The following is a 17,027-nucleotide window of genomic DNA, read 5'->3' as shown; positions in this document are numbered from 1 at the left end:
ACATTAGAAAGTAAGCTCTGCATTCATAATACTTTTGAACTGTGTTGGGATGTCTCAGAAGAGAATAATCAAGCCTTGTAGTTTCATAAATAGTAGGATAATCCCACTGCACTAGGTGTAATAAAAGACTGCTTGAACTCCTGTTAACCAAGATGAGCAAAGTGAAACCCCCACCATAGAAGGCAATTGTACTGTTACACATTAATGAAGCACTTGAATTGGAGTCACAACCAGTTTTCACTTGGTTAATAATAGTCGTGCTAAAACCAAAGCCATGATTATCCAAAAAACTACCACACAAGCACTTGATACGCAGCAGACCAAATACTTCAGTGCTCTGTGTGAGGGATAGTCTGCTGAACTATGTGCTTTCTTGTGGTACGAGACCACTTTGGTTCATATATGTGATGGACTTAACTCTGTTAGCTTATGCTTTTAATATTTACCTTTTTTATGAGTCTACTTGTTATATCTAAGAGAATACACCTCCTGCCTCCTCATTAGCTCACTGCTCTTAGGGAGGAGGGCAGATCATTAAAGCCAGCTGTGAAGCTTATTCTCATTCAGAATTTCCCTCAGTGTCACAACTTCATTTGTTCCTTTACAACAATGTGTAGTCACAACCTGCTACTTTAGTAATACTTACAAGGTCCTACAGACCAAAATCTGAAGTCATAATTAGCAAACACTTTCTGGGAATTTATAAAAACAACTGTAAATTCATTTTCAGTAGCCTTTTTAGGCTCATACAAGTCTTTACTGAGCACTCATATTAACATGACCAATGGCAATTTATTGAATCCAGTATGTGTAAGTTTGAAGCTGTTTGAAGGAATGGGAAAATCATGGGCTTCACTGACAGATGGATTATTTTTGGATTTACATTGTAACACTGTATTACATTTAAATGAGTATTTATACCAACACAACACATTTGAATTTGCTATCTCTCATGACTAACTAGTGATAGGTAAGGGTAGGGTATCTCTCATCACTAACTAGTGAAGGGCAGAGAAGGGTAAGGCTAAAGGCCACGAATTCACCACAAGAGTGTACTTCTCCATTTATGTGAACCATGAACCAACATTACATGCTAGTTTTGTAGATTCGATTTCTAGTGAGACATGAGGATTCATTTTTCTGGATCTTTTAACAGCTTTAAGAGGCAACTGTTTTCCCCAAAACTCTGCAAAAGGTTTCATAATTAGAAGTGGTTTTCAGAAACTTGAGCAATTCCCGATTTGAGTTCTGGAACTACACTTAGGCCAGATAAAAAAATCTACAGAAATCGTTAACACCTTTAAGGCTGAAAAGAAGAACAGATAGATCTTAAACCTCTGTATATGATTTATAGTGCCTGTACTGGTGAATTTTTGCAGATTTTATGCTGACAATTTTTGCCTCTTGCTTGTGTATCTTTTACTATTCGTTGCCCTGCAATTCCCTCAAAAAAGGAAAAGCAAATTTCCTGGTGAATGTACATCAGAAAAATAAATAATCTCTTCAAACTGATTCCTGAAGTTATCTCTGAAACCAACTGATCAGCTGTTTGACTGGGTAACCATATTGTTTGATGTTTCACATATTCAGTTTCAAAGTAGCCCGAGGAAAAAAAGTAAAGGACAGAAGTGCAAAAAGATTCCAGATATTAACTACTTACTACAGCATATGCAGTTAGCACAGCTGAAGCTGTTTCAATTAATGTGTGTGTTCGATACAACAGTGAATTTGGATAGACCAATAAGAGCTTCTGCACCTGCAGTGCTTGTGATGCACCTACACCTTGCTCTGCTAATTAACTTAAGAAAGAATGTAAGCCAATAAAAATAGATGTATTTGGGAAGAACGCATTAAACACATGAAAATGCATGGATTTGTATAAACAATTCAAAGTAATGCTTTAAAAATTCAGAGATATAGTCTTATTTTTTTCAGCTGTGGAAACAAAATATGAAAATGCCATAGCACAGATGAAATCAGTAGTAGCTTCCGTTGGCTTCACTGAAGCTGTAATTTCACAGTAGAGATCACATATATCCTTTGGTCTGCTCCTGAATTTAATGAACAAATTTAAGTTCTGAAAGAGTTGTAGGGTAGATATTCTATCAACATATGCAAGAGTAAAGCCAATTCTTAATTAGTTTTCTAAGAAAGAGTGTAAATAAATTTGTGTCAGAACATATGAAAGAAATGTTTATTGGTATGTTTTGATCTGTGTATTGCTGCCAGTGTGAGGCTTAGTATACAAATAGTCCATAGGCAACAATTAACATTTCCTCCATATTATTAAAACAAATTGCTTCATTTATTTTTGAAATGACTTCTACAAATGACTTCTACAAAGTGCCTTCTACACTTGTTAACCAAATGACTTCTACAAATGTTAACCAAAAATCTGTGTTAATGTATGTTTTAGGTGCAAATTTTCACATACTTATGATTTCAAACAATTTTCAGGAAACAAGAATTAACAGTAATTCTAATCTGCCTTACCATGAACCACAAACAAATGTGTTTTCCATTGTTATGCCAAAATTATATAGATGAAAGATAATTCTAAAATTATTCCCATAGTCTAACAATTGCATAGTTTGCCTTTTAAGAAAACAAAGATTTTTTTAATACTAATGGATTGTTATGTGTTCTAATAATGGTTTTGTGATTCTTTCTAGTCTGAAGATGACTTAGCTGAGAAAATGAGAAGTAATGAGATGCTGCAAAAAGCCATCAACACCTATGATGAGGTGGTTAGTCTGCCAAATGTCCCTTCAGATCTGATAAAACTGAGCTTGAAACGAGAAGCAGACAGGCAGCAGTTTCTTGGTAAGATCTGAGGATGATGTAAAAATTACGGAAGTTGTGTGAGCAAGACTTTCAAAAGATCACTAAGGACTTAAAAGCACCAATTCCATTGAATTTTCAGTAGGACTTGTGTTCCTAATCTCTTAAATTCTTATGAAAAATATTTTTAAATTCTTTAAAATTTTTCTAGGGAACCAGTGTATATAATTGCTTGTATGACAATAGTGCCTGTAGAAAACAGTGCACTAGGTGCTACGAGAAACTATGTCAAAAATCTTTTATTGACACAGAAAGAATAAAATGTTGTTCTTTTTCTACTGAAAGAAATCATGAGGAGATTAATGGCATACACAGAGTAAACATACCTGGAACAAACTTTCAGTAATCATAGAGAAGAATGGAATTGAACTCGGGGATAATGTCCAAAAGTTTAGATCTCAATTTAGATCTCATCTCTGTGATGTACGAGAAGTGCTGATTAGAATATGAAGCACAGTCAACTTTGGTGGAGAAAAGATTTCTGTTCCCACGGGTTGGATTCTAATATCAACTTGTTTTGATCTTGCTGTTCCTCAGCAAGACCTCATCTAGGAAGCCGAGGAAAGTACTTAATTTTAAGCATGTAAAGTGTGATTGATTTCATAATGGAAACATAGTGGAACTATTGCTTAACACTAGAAACATGTTTAATTACTTAATGAATTCAGACTAAGTTTATTTTGATGTGTTTATCTAGTTTTGTCAAACACTTCGACATCTAAATATGAAGAGCAACCAAAGCTTAAATAATGTTACTGCTACACTGTGAACGGCTCTCCACTAGAGGCTACCATAACACTGTGTGATACGCATCCACAGTGATTTCCTGAAATATTCTTTGTATGGCTACACCCCTGGTAACAACCAAGCAGCTGAATATACTCCTATCTGCACAAGTTTTTTTCAAGTTCTGCTTCTTGATCTTTAGTGAAAGTGGAACACCTGGCTCTGATTTGTGTTTTCATAGATGTTGTGTAAGCATTTTACTACTGTTGCTTATATCTGTAGTTGTAATTAAGTCTCGTTCCATCAAATTAGGTCGCATGAGAGGTTCCCTGATTACTCTACAAAAATTAGTTCAGCTGTTTCCCAGGGATACTTCATTCAAGAATGACCTTGGTGTCGGTTACCTATTGATAGGAGATAACAGCAATGCCAAAAAAGTATATGAAGAGGTAAGCTTCCATTCCAGCAAAAAAAAAAAATTATTTGCATTCATATGTTCATTCTAAAGATTGCCTGCTTTTAACTTTTTTAGTTGTGAAACATTTTGCATATCTGGTTTTGAAGGGTTGATATAGATATGATTTTTTTTCTAGTGCAGTTCTTAATTATCTTCTAATTTTAATTCAGATTTCCTGATACTGTCATGCTAAGTATATTTCCTTATAAACAGAGAAACACAGATGTTTTTCATATGCTTAATAATATTTGGTTTCTTATACCTTCTGGTAGCCAGGTTTGGAATATATCGCTAACACATATGGATGTAATGCATAGTATAAAAAAAAGATAACTTATCTGCAAGACATAGAAAGCAGAAGTAAGCCTGTTTCTTTACAGGCACACTGTCTCTAACCATGTAATAAAGTAGTTCAATACTCAACATAGCTATTTAACCTTTGGTTTTTCACGATTTTTGTAGGCAGCCTAAATTCTGAGTTTTTTTCCATGATACTTGTAGCCTGGACAGTTAATTGGTCTTATATTACTATCCTATATGTTGTTACCAAGCCGGGGAAAATTCACTGCCAGGAAGGGCCACTCTGCTCCTGTGATCTAGAAACCCTGTTAACATCTGGAAACTCTCTGACAGACGCAGAGCTTGATGTCAGTAGGTAGAGCACAAGCTGTCAGCATCTGATTGGAGATGGTCTTGGTGTTGTCACACTTATTGCAGTACCTGTTTAGTAGAGGAGTAGTATGGTAATTGGCTGGTTATGTAGACTGAAGATGAGTCAGCATGATTAGTACCACTTTCTGAGAATAAAGGCTCAGTTGTCCATCCCCCACATCTGGGAGTCTGAGGGGATTCTCATCTCAGGTGGTTTCTCAAAGAGGAGGACATTCAACTGGGTGGTTGGAAGCAGGAGCCGAACCCTGATAATATCACTTTTTTCTCAAGCTCCTCTGGTAGTCTCAGATATTGCCAGAATAATGCTTGCTTGGCTACTTTGTCGGTCCCTCCTTAAAACATTTCTGTTCAATAATTTTTGGCCTGCTGTCAAAATTTCTCAGAGGATTGGAAACATCAGCTTTTAAAGACAGAATGTATTAACCAAACCTGCTTCTCAAGCTGCAAGGAACTTGAAAAAAAAACCATACTTCTTTTGGGCAAGATTTTCCTTTGCAATTTTTCAGTATTTTGCTGCAAACAATATAGATGTTAGAATTTCTTAATATCAATAATCACAGGACTTTTTATAAATGGAAGGTGGTAGTGAGTTTGCTATATAATTATTTTGATACTGAGTTTGATATACTTCAGAAGAAGTGTATACTGCTCTGATTAAGAACAGATATGCAAAATAAGAACAGATATGCTTTTAATATATTGTTTTCCGTGCTTCCAGGGGCTTTATCCAATCTAATTACTCTGTTTTGCAGTTCACTAACCACTGAAATAGAAGAGATCATAGTGATGTTCTGTCCTTGTAAAAGAGCAACAAATAAGTACATTATAAAAGGAGTTGGATTTATTCTTTTTAAAGATCATGTGGGTTTTGTCCATATTCTGGCTATTCCTCTGACTGAATTCCAGAACAGTAATGTAATTTTTTCTTTGTTGTAATTCAGGATAAATTTACATGAAGAATTTTGAGAAAGGAAACATAGCCAAGGAAACAGGGAAAAGCTCATGTGTACCTGCTTTTATTCTTGGTTATAGAATCATAGAATCATAGAATGGTTTCAGTTGGAAGGGATCTTAAAGATCATCTAGTTCCAACCCCCCTGCCACAGGCAGGGACACCTTCCACTACACCAGATTGCTCAAAGCCTCATCCAACCTGGCCTTGAACACTGCCAGGGAGGGGGCAGCCACAGCTTCTCTGGGCAACCTGTTCCAGTGTCTCACTACCCTCACAGGAAAGAATTTCTTCTCAATATCTAATCTAAATCTACCCTCTTTCAGTTTAAAACCGTTACCCATTCGTCCTATCCCTACTTGCCCTTGTAAAAAGTCCCTCTCCAGCTTTCCTGTAGGCCCCCTTCAGGTACTGGAAGGCTACTAGAAGGTCTCCCTGGAGCCTTCTCTTCTCCAGGCTGAAGGGCCCAAACTCTCTCAGTCTGTCTTCATAGGAGAGGTGCTCCAGCCCTCTGATCATCTTCATGGTCCTTCTCTGAACTCGCTCCAACCGCTCCATGTCCTTCTTATGTTGGGGGCCCCAGAGCTGGACGCAGTACTCCAGGTGAGGTCTCACAAGAGCGGAGTAGAAGGGCAGAATCACCTCCCTCAACCTGCTGGCCACGCTGCTTTTGATGCAGCCCAGGATACGGTTGGCCTTCTGGGCTGCAAGCACACATTACCGGCTCATGTTGAGCTTCTCGTCAACCATCAACCCCAAGTCCTTCTTCTCAGGGCTGCTCTCAATCCATTCGCCCAGCCTGCGTTTGTGCTTGGGATTGCCCTGACCCACATGCAGGACCTTGCACTTGGCCTTGTTGAACTTCATGTGGTTTGCATGGGCCCAGCTCTCAAGCCTGTCAAGGTCCCTCTGGATGGCATCCCTTCCCTCCAGCGTGTCGACCACACCGCACAGCTTGGTGTCTTTGGCAAACTTGCTGAGGGTGCACTCAAACCCACTGTCCATGTCGCCGACAGAGATGTTAAACAGGACCAGTCCCAATACCGACCCCTGAGGAAAGCCACTTGTCACTGGTGTCCAGTTGGACATGGAGCCGTTGACTGTAACTCTTTGAGTGCAACCATCCAGACAATTCTTTATCCACAAAGTGGTCCATCCATCAAGTCCATGTCTCTCCAATTTAGAGACAAGGATGTCATGCGGGACAGTGTCAGATGCTTTGCACGAGTCCAGGTAGATGACATCAGTTGCTCTTCCCCTATCCACCAGCGCTATAACCCCGGCATAGGCCACCAAATTTGTCAGGCATGATTTGCCCTTAGTGAAGCCATGTTGGCTGTCACTAATCACCTCCTTGATTTCCGTGTGCTGCAGTATAGTTTCCAGGAGGATCTGTTCCATGATCTTGCCAGGCACAGAGGTGAGACTGACTGGCCTGTAGTTCCCTGGGTCTTCCTTTTTCCCCTTCTTGAAGATGGGGGTTATGTTTCCCCTTTTCCAGTCAGTGGGAACTTCACTGGACTGCCATGACTTCTCAAGAATGATGGATAGTGGCTTAGCAACTTGATCCGCCTGTTCCCTCAGGACCTGTGGATGCACCTCATCAGGTCCCATGGACTTGTGCACCTTCAGGTTCCTTACATGGTCTTGAACCTGATCTTCTCCTACAGTGGGCAGTTCTTCATCCTTCCAGTCCCTGCCTCTGCCCTCTGCGACTTGGGTGGTGAGGCTAGAGCACTTGCCAGTGAAGACTGAGGCAAAAAAGACATTGAATACCTCAGCCTTCTCCATATCCCAGGTAACCAGGTCAATACTGAAGGCTTCTTATGTGATTTTGGGCAGATTGCTTAAGGGCCATATGGTCTGCTCTTGAGTGTTTCTCTCAGCTGTTGCAATGCAGATTTAGAAAGTGATTGGCATATGGTTTGGAGAGCTCCTACCATAGGTGCTCAGGCTGTGTGCATAGTCAATAAAGAGAAGGGCAAACTGTGAAGAGTGGTTCTGGGGCCCTCCAGAAGACATCTTCCTCTTCCCATGATTTTTGAAAACCCTAGGAAACTTCTGTAGTGTGATTAAATCCTTCTCACTAGTGTAGGACAAATTAGCCATTTGATAGAAAAATGTAAGAAAGCACAGACAAGAGCATGAGTTCAGTGCTGCACAGCAGATGCCTCCAATATTTATGAATCCTGGGTTCTGGTTCCCCCTCTAAGGATCTTCATACATTTTATTCAAATGTTCTTTAATGCACAAGGCATAGACATCTAGGAAGAGAAAGCAGAGCTCAGGATGCATCCACAAGAGAACACACCCCTTGTCTGACTAAAGACTCAGTTTTTTGCTAATTCCCCTCTGGTCCCATTCTTTTCTTCATGTTTGTCTAACTTCTTGTGTATGTGGTACTTGTTTCTGCTCCTCAGCCAAGTTCCCAAGTAGTTGAACACTCTTCTGTGCAAGAGAATCTAGACTCGAAATTTCCCATTTTCTGGGAATCTTCTAGATTCTTGGGCAAAAGGTACCGGTGTCCTCCCTTTCTTCCTGCTATAACATTTTGATCTTAACTCAGTGTTATCAGTTTGTATTAAGCATGGGCTGAGCACACACAACCAGCTGGACCCTTCACAGGCACTGTCACCTACCTTGGGATTACAGTATATACCATTTCAGAACAGACTAACTGTAGCTGGCATCAACTCCAAGGAAACGAGTAGATGCCCAAGGAATCCTAGTGAATGAAAACTTTCTGCTTTACCTTTAATAGCCGGTTTACTTATTTTCTATTCAATTCTTGTCTTTTTTGTGTAACCAGATTTAAAAATTTGGAACCAGTCAACGTTGTTTTAAAATTATTTTCCCCAAATTTGTTATGTCTTAGCAGCTGTTGAAGTGTTATAGTCACATGTTTTATTTCAAAAGTATTAAATATGATATGTTCCTTCCTCTAGCTACAGAAGCGATATGTATAAACGTTGAGCTTCAGATCAAGAGAGATTGTACGTACAACTGTAGTGTGGTATAGTTTAACTGATACGAAATACATTGTTCTATTATGCATTTAGCAGTCTGTGCTGAACCACAAATGGAAAATGGCATCCAATTGGATAGGATTTCAGTTTTGCCTAATATTGAAGTATTTTCTTTTGAATATTACACTTAGGGACATGGAAACATAACATTAAAATTAGTCCTAGTAGAATTTAGAGCTATTTTTGTTTTCAAAGATCTGCGGATTATGATAAAATACAGTGGAAGAGAACTTTATAAGACCAGTTACTCTGCTAATAGCACTGTTTCTGCCTGCCATGCTGAGGCATGTTTGCATGGCTCAGTGCAGTGTTATACAGACACGCACAAGCCAGCTCTGATTGAGCTATCTCAGGTACCAAAAGCAGAATATCCACATTAACACAGAACTTTGCCCTGGCTAATTAGCCATTGATAGCCCCAGAGGTTAATTTCTATATTCATGAATAATATTTAGTGGGCTATGAGCAGTTTAGTAAAACTTATTTCTAAACATAATTAATATTGCATGCAGCAACAGCAACAGAATAATACAATTTATATTAAATACTTCCAGTGTAATTTCTGCTGATTGTATCTCTTTGCTTCTCTTTAGGGGCTCTGAATGTAGATCATGCCTTAATGCAACTTGGCATAGTTTAAATGAACTATAGTACAGAAAATTCTGTTCTGTCTTAATTAATCAGATAGCTTTATCCTATAGTTAAAGGAACTGTAACAAAATTATATGGCTAATAAATATATCTGTCAGTCATTTTATTTTACCCTGCAGGTACAGATTCTTGGATCAAAATGGTTATACACAGAATGCTGTAGTCAAAAGGCATAAGATGCATAAGGTGGTAGCATATTCTTATACTAGGGATCAAGCTCATGCTTACTATGAATTGCCAAGTTCACTTTTTGCTAATAATGTGTCATATTATGGGCTTCAGATAGATTCTCAAATTGATTGTTCCTTCATAGTAGCTCTTTTCTGCAAAAGGAAGTGAAATGCTGCTATTTTTAACTCATAACATTTCATACCCACATTGTGCTGATTTTAGTTTTGCTTGGGTGTAGTTCGTATGTAACAAGGTTTGAGAAAGCAGAGAAATTGGCCCAGAGAACTTATTATGCTTTTGCTTGTGTAATTATTTTGATTGAAAAATTAGGTTAGACAGTGACTGGAAAAGGCAGAGGGAGATGGCTGTAATGTATGCAGACATTTTACCCATGGTGTAAGTTTAGTAGCCTCAAAAATGGATTTAGGCAAGAGAAGTTGCTCATCTGTCCAGTTTTGTATTTAGCAGCCATGCTAGACGTTCAGCAGGTATCAGCCTCTGTAATTCCACTGACTGCCAGGTTCTTGTGATCATCCTTACACACTGAGGATCTGTCCTGATAATACTGTCCACCCTTATTTTAAGGAGAGAAGAGGTGTAACAACAGATTAACTTGACCATGTGATTGATATCTCGTAGAGCTACAAATGATATTGAATATATACATCATAGAAACGTGGAAGTGGAAAGTCGATCAAGACATTCTCTAATTTTCCCCTTGGCTGAGACAGACCAAATGCACTTAAATTATCTCAGTAATGTTGGGGGTGTATGTTTCAGATCTCAAGCCAGCTGGCTTCACACGCCCTTTCCCTGAAACACTCCACTGTACACTGGTCCTTTCCTACAGCTGTCCGTGTACTCACGAATCTTTCTCTTGCACATTCCCCCTTGAAATATCCATCTCCAGATATTTGCCTATGTTTTTTCCTTTCCTGCAAAGTTAAGTCAGGTTATAACTCAGACATTATCTGAATCTTGTTCAGGATACAAAATCTTTTAGCTTAATTCAGCACGCTAGGTCTTGGTCTTGGTCAAAGAGTGCAGCGCACAACTATACAAGAATAATTTATCCATCAGCTTCTAGTATGAAAGCACATTGAATCACTACTACATTAGACCTTTCATTGCCATCTGATAGCTTTCTTTTGGCCAAGCAAGTGTAAGCTCTTCCAGAGAGTGCTCCAGTTCACCGCAGTGCTGAGAATGCCCTTTGCATTCCCAGGGTCTGCGCAGTCCCATTATGTGATGCAGGCATTATTTTACAGCATCTTTCTCAGTTGTTCTCACTGTGCTTCACAGCATAGTGTATTTTCTCTTGCCAAGACTGGTTTGCCACCAGTATAAACCTATCTAACTTTAAACTATATCAGGTATATTTCTACACTGTTCCCCATGACTGTGCTGTAGACTTGTTCAAAAGCAGCTGCTTTCCTTCAGATTAGTCAAACCTGGGATACGTAACTTGTGTTAATGAATGGTGTTAATTCTGTAATGTAGCATTCTGTAACTCAAGAGAGAGGGTGGAGGAAGACAGACAATAAAAAGTAATGCAATTCCGAGATTTTGGTTGGAATAATTTCGCTTCTGAGACTTTAAGGTTTGATCTGTAATAGACCTTTCTGGAGAAGCACAAAAGTGAATGGGGAAAAGAAAGCACAGCTGAGCCAAGAATTTATCTATCTGAGAAGAAAATGTCATTGCATCACTAAATAGTAATATGTGCACAAGTTTGTTAATTTGCATAGATCTATACATGAGTATTTAATTCATTTATTCTCAAACAGGTTCTAAGCCTGGCTCCAAATGATGGCTTTGCCAAAGTACATTATGGCTTCATCCTGAAGGCAGAAAACAAGATAGCAGAGAGCATACCCTATCTAAAGGTATTTTTCTTTCCTTACCTACAGTAAATATTTTACCTGTAAAAAATAAAATTGGAATGTATGAAACATGTCAAGGTAGAAGCATAGTAATCACAAATCACAGTTTAAGCTATGTGTTGGAGTTGTATTGTTAAATCACTGCCTATGAACTGGAACAAGCTTGTACATTGGGACTCATCAATTCTTAAACATCAAGTGTTTGTTTTATTAGTGGTTAACCCTGAGTACACAGCTGTGAGTCTCAAATTGTTTTGAGTTTGGCAGTATTCTGCAAACTTAAGGTTCTTGAAAAATCCAGAGAGGGCTTGCATATACTCCTGAGTGTTTGGGAAAAAGTACCACAAAACAAAAGCTTAATCTAGCTTTCTAAAATGGTTGTGTATATGTATATAGGGTCAGGGGCAAGGGTCCATCTCTGAATACACTTCTGTCTTGGAAGAACTGGGGGTCGAGGCCATGGCATTTGGAAAATCGGTAACATTTCTCAATGTCTTTTTACTGAAGTGTTGTATTCATTCAACCTAAGTTCTGGGTTGCCATGGTGATTATATTTTATAACCAGTTTCAGAGCCTATCTCTTGCATAGAATTGGCAACCTGTTTACAGCAATCAAATTAACTGTTTTAGAAGTCCTCTTGAAGTTTATCTTACACATTTATTTTTTTTTTTAGGAAGGACTAGAGTCTGGTGACCCTGGCACAAATGATGGACGCTTTTATTTTCATCTGGGTGATGCTTTGCAGAGAATGGGAGACAAAGAGGTAGGCATTTAACATGTTCTTGCTTTAAAGTCTAAACCTCTGATGGACTGCAGAATCCAGAAAAACTTTTAAGCACAGGCTCAATGTTGAAAACATGAGTAGTCCTATTGCAATAACAATCCAGCGTATGTGTGTACAGGTCACAACGAGCAACAGCAAATAATCTGCCATTGGTGTGACATTGCATGGGGCAGTTTGAACCAAGGGACCAAACATTTTTCAAAAATTCATAAATGTTTTTAGAGTCTGTTTTCTGCTCCTACTACTTACAACAAAGATTTTAACCAGAGTTAAAAAAACAATTACATGTATATTACTGTATAGAAGTTCTCTCATAGCTCTGATATAACATTTTCCCAAAATGACCTTGGGCGCCAATAGTATGTGATAAAAGAAGACTATGAGAGGACTGAATGTGTGGGCTGAGTTATGATATTTGTTCAATAATTAAGGTAGCAAACAGATCAGAAAAGCAGAGATTTGTGCAACAAATCTGTTGCATGCCCAACAAAAGCAAACATATGCAACTGAAAACCATAAGAGTTTCCAATTTGTTAATTTAAAACCAAATTTAATGTAAAAGCCAAATTTAAATGTGTGAATTAGCACATCTGCTATGATAAGAGAGCAAAGGGCTTTTGTTGAAGACTGTTATTAGTAGTGAACTTTACTATGGGTGAAATTTAAAAACAACAACAACAAAAAAACCCTAGTCAGGTTCCTGGATGGGAACTGTGAAAAGAATAAGAATAAAAAAGCTTAGTGGAACTGCTTTTTAATCAGTTATCTAGTAATAGGTCTGAAATATTGATACCTAAAATACTGTAAAGAATGCTGACCTCTTGAGTACCTTGGCCCAGTCACTAGGCAGTTCTCCAATATGAACTATAGACAGGTAAACTAAAATGAAGCCTATGTTAGTGATCTTTCTTAAGCCTAGTTCCTCAAGTTAATTTTCTTTTTTTTTTATAAATTGTGGTACTTTTATTACAATACCTTATACATACATTGAAATGTAATAATATCTGTATTTTTTAAGTTAGATTGCCTTCTCTGAAAGTACAATATGATATTCTTCCAATGATGATTTTTGAATTTAGAAGTTCATTTAGAAGTGAGAATTAGTTGGCCTCATTCTATATTTAAAAACACAAACGCACACACACACACGCACACTGTCTGCTTGCACATGCACCATCTCTCTCTGTCTGTCCTTCTCTCAACAGAAAACCGAAAAAGAAAACCCTGTATGCTTCTGTGGGATATTCTGGGCTGAATGATTGAGCCTAGAGCATCCCATTACAGTGTTTGACTGAAGATACCACACAGATGTAATTAATGTATATCATCCCAATCCCTGGGATAATTATGTGTTAATGTTTATGGAGTTAATTGTGAAATCTGCTGTAGAAAAAGTTTTAATTGATGACAAATGAACTTCTTGGCACAGAGGAGACTTAAATTTATCAGTGGACCTCTGACCTTGCTAGACTTGCTGAACTTCAAGATTTAATCAAAGAAACAGATCAATATTTAAGGAACATGTGAAATTCCTATCACTGAAGGTTTTTTGAAGGTAGATATTCATCTATTAGAGCTAAATTAGGAATTACGAATGTGGTCTTGGTAAGCGTTAGGGAAACACTGTTAAGTATGCCCTTTCCAACTATAATTTGATAAAATGCCAAACTGACTTAAAAAAAAAGATGAGTTAGAACTGTAGAAGGTTTTATAGAACAAAGTGCTGTTCACACAGAATGTATAAACTGAGTGCATCTCAAACAATTACTTTCCTGGAAGAGAAGGTATACTGTTATAGCTGTCCTGAATAGTACAGGGGTCATTATTTAGTCTTTCTGCTGCCAAAATCTGCATGCAAAAAGAAAGGTTTCTCACAGAAACTCAGGACTGGATAGGGTGAGTGAGGCAACCTAACCCTACTCCGTGCTGTCAAAGGCAACCTCATAGCACAATTCTTCTAATGAATAAGGATTAACAGTGTTATACGTCGTGGTTATAGCTGATGGATCTTAAAGACCAGCAAAATTTATACTCATCAGTCAGTGGCTGAAACAAGTAATTCATCCCACTTATCATTTGGGCTAACTCCAGACATTGCAAATGAATGCGAGCAGTCAGCATGAACGATCTATTGGTATCTCACCGCTATTACAACTTACATCTTGGGGAACACACATTATAAATCATAATGCTTCCATTTCAGAGACTTAACCAAGATAACATCAAAATTTAAAGATATACTGTGTTTTGCCCAAAGGTAATACTTTTTTTTTTTTGGACCCATAAACAATTTTACAAAGCTTCTCTAGGGAAAAAAGATTAAAGCTTATATATGGTCTGCAGGTATTCTGTTAACCCACACAGTTTTTCCGTACTTCAGGTGGATACTGTAAGGCAATATTCTGTTGCGGCCTTTCCTACATACTTCAAGAGAGTTATAAAGATTGGACTACCATGTTTTTAAAAGCTTGAAGAAAGTTTACAGTCTCTCAAAAAATAATCTATGGTTACAATATAGAGACAATGTAAAAATTTGAAAACAAAACCACCCAAAGTAATTTCTCGCCTTACATCTGAAATAAAAGATCTCTAAGGTGACACCTGGAAATTTTTAGAAATAATTCATTACATGAAGAATTTCCGATAGCTTTCTATTTTCTTGACTGACTGACTGCTGAGACTACGTCATTCTTAGTAAGTCACACACTGTTCTCATGGCTGATTTGTATCCAAAAAAGTTTTGTTTTTCCTTCTAGTTTACTGGCTTCAAGGTAAACATTAATAATAATCTGACATGAATTGTTCTCCTAGAAGTGTGTTTATTTGACTATATTTTTTGCTTTCCATTAGACCCCATACATAAAATGATTCTTCTTTAGCTTAAGAGTTAGTCCTGTGGTTTTTGTCTCAATAAGTCTTTTGTTTTAGCCTTCATGTCAAGTGTGGGCAGATTAATGGACAACTGTCATACGCTCATGAGTTAGAATAGGAGAAATTACTCTCTTTGAAAAACAAATAACAATTAAAATAGTTAGTCATGCAGGGAAACTACCATACCAGAATGCTACTGGGGGCAGTGTTAATCTTGTCCAGATGTTGTGGTTTAACCCCAGCCAGCAACTAAGCCCCACCCAGCCGCTCACTCCCTCCCCACTGCCCGGGTAGGATGGGGAGACAATTGGAAGGGTGAAAGTAAGAAAACTCGAGGGTTAAGATAAAGACAGTTTAATAGGTAAAGCAAAAGCCACATGCACAAGCAAAGCAAAACAAGGAATTCCTTCGCTACTTCCCATCAGCAGGCAGGTGTTCAGCCATCTCCAGGACAGCAGGGCTCCATCACTTGTAACAGTTACTTGGGAAGACAAACGCCATCACTCCGGATGTCCCTCCTTCCTTCTTCTTCCCCCACCTCTATGTGCTGAGGGTGACGTCATATGGTATGGAATATCCCTTTGGTCAGCTGGGGTTAGCTGTCCCAGCTGTGTCCCCTGCCAACTCCTTGTGCACCCGCAGCCTACTCGCTGGTGGGGTGGTGTGAGAAGCAGAAAAGGCCTTGACTCTGTGTCAGCACTGCTCAGCAATAATGAAAACATCAACACTGTTTTCAGCACAAATCCAAAACACAGATGCATACTAGCTACTGTGAAGTAAATTATCTCAGCCAAAACCAGCACACCAGATTTTCCATACTCCTGCTGGAAAGAAAAGTGGAGGGTTTGTTTTCTTGCAGAGAACTGGGCAAGGAGGTGGCTACAGCCAGGGAATGTGGCTAATGGTGAGGTGTGGGGGGAGTATTATTGACTGGAAGCACAAGGGTGAAATTGTAGGCTGGTTTATATAGAGTGAGATAAGAATAAATATCAGGTTGGGTGAAGGAGCATGAGAACATAGTCCAAGTTTGGCCAAGTGACTCTTAAGTGGAGGTGAATTGGATAGGTTGCTGGCTTGGGAGGGAGTGAATTTCAAGCAGTGTAGCTAGAGAGGGACTCTGTGCGTGGCTCCAAGAGGTTTTTGGACTGTTTCTGCTCAAGGCAGGGATTGCCGCCTGTTTCAGCCTCTCTGCTCTGGACTTCTTACCTCATATCTCCCTACTTAGCTGCTCTGTCATAGCCTTTTTTTTCGTGTTGTCTAAAATATTGCAGCTGTAGCAGCAGTGCTGGACAGGAAGGAGGCCTTCTCTGTATATGGTTCATCACAGTGCTACTCATGCTGGATCTTTTCTTTCCAAGCATCCCATTTTCTTCCTTTGCAGGACCTTGTTTTGCTGCTATGCAGTGGTAAAGCAAGTTGTGAAAAGGGAGAGTAATACAAAGGTCTGATATTAGCATCAGTAGGTTTCTACCATGTAAAATAAAGGGAAAAGACAAGAAAAAATAGTAGCATCATCTCAATTCTAGTGTGGCAACAAATATTTGAAGAAACTCAAGTGCATATATGTATTAGATAATTACATGACAATTTAGATCCACGAAGTCAGTACTGTTTTCATCACCACAGCATCTCATTGACAGTAGAAGGCTGTCAACTTTAGTTCATAGGTAGAGAATTGAAACATAGATAAAACAAGGTTGACCAAGATGATAAACAATTGGATCTCCCAAGTCCAAAGACAGTGCCTAGATTACTGACCCATATTTGATGTGAATGGTTGTGAGAAGATTATTCTATTTTGCTAATGTTTGATTGGACAGCCTTGGTTGACTGATCTATTTTGGCATTGTTAGTTGGGTTTTTTTGGGTTTGTTTGGTTTTTTTTCCTTGAAGTATTCGTTACTACATTACATTAGAAGAATAACCCCAGCATCCAAAGAGACAGTCTGTTACCTTTTTAAAAAAGCATAAGCTTGGCTGATATGAATTTGG

General features: G+C 38.5%; 1 protein-coding gene across 8 annotated transcripts in view; it reads left to right on the top strand.

Moving 5' to 3' along the window:
• Positions 1 to 17,027, top strand: part of ASPH (aspartate beta-hydroxylase) — a 135,021-nt gene that overhangs the window by 92,100 nt on the left and 25,894 nt on the right. For all 8 annotated transcript variants that reach the window (XM_068395685.1, XM_068395684.1, XM_068395683.1 and 5 more), the window contains 4 exons: positions 2,673 to 2,823; positions 3,880 to 4,016; positions 11,284 to 11,382; positions 12,054 to 12,143. In XM_068395685.1, coding sequence (XP_068251786.1) covers positions 2,673 to 2,823; positions 3,880 to 4,016; positions 11,284 to 11,382; positions 12,054 to 12,143 — 477 coding nt within the window. The remainder of the gene's footprint in view (positions 1 to 2,672; positions 2,824 to 3,879; positions 4,017 to 11,283; positions 11,383 to 12,053; positions 12,144 to 17,027) is intronic.

This window comes from Nyctibius grandis, chromosome 3 (assembly GCF_013368605.1).
Source record: "Nyctibius grandis isolate bNycGra1 chromosome 3, bNycGra1.pri, whole genome shotgun sequence".
NCBI classification, from domain to species: domain Eukaryota; kingdom Metazoa; phylum Chordata; class Aves; order Nyctibiiformes; family Nyctibiidae; genus Nyctibius; species Nyctibius grandis.
This window is presented reverse-complemented; position numbering and strand designations above follow the sequence as displayed.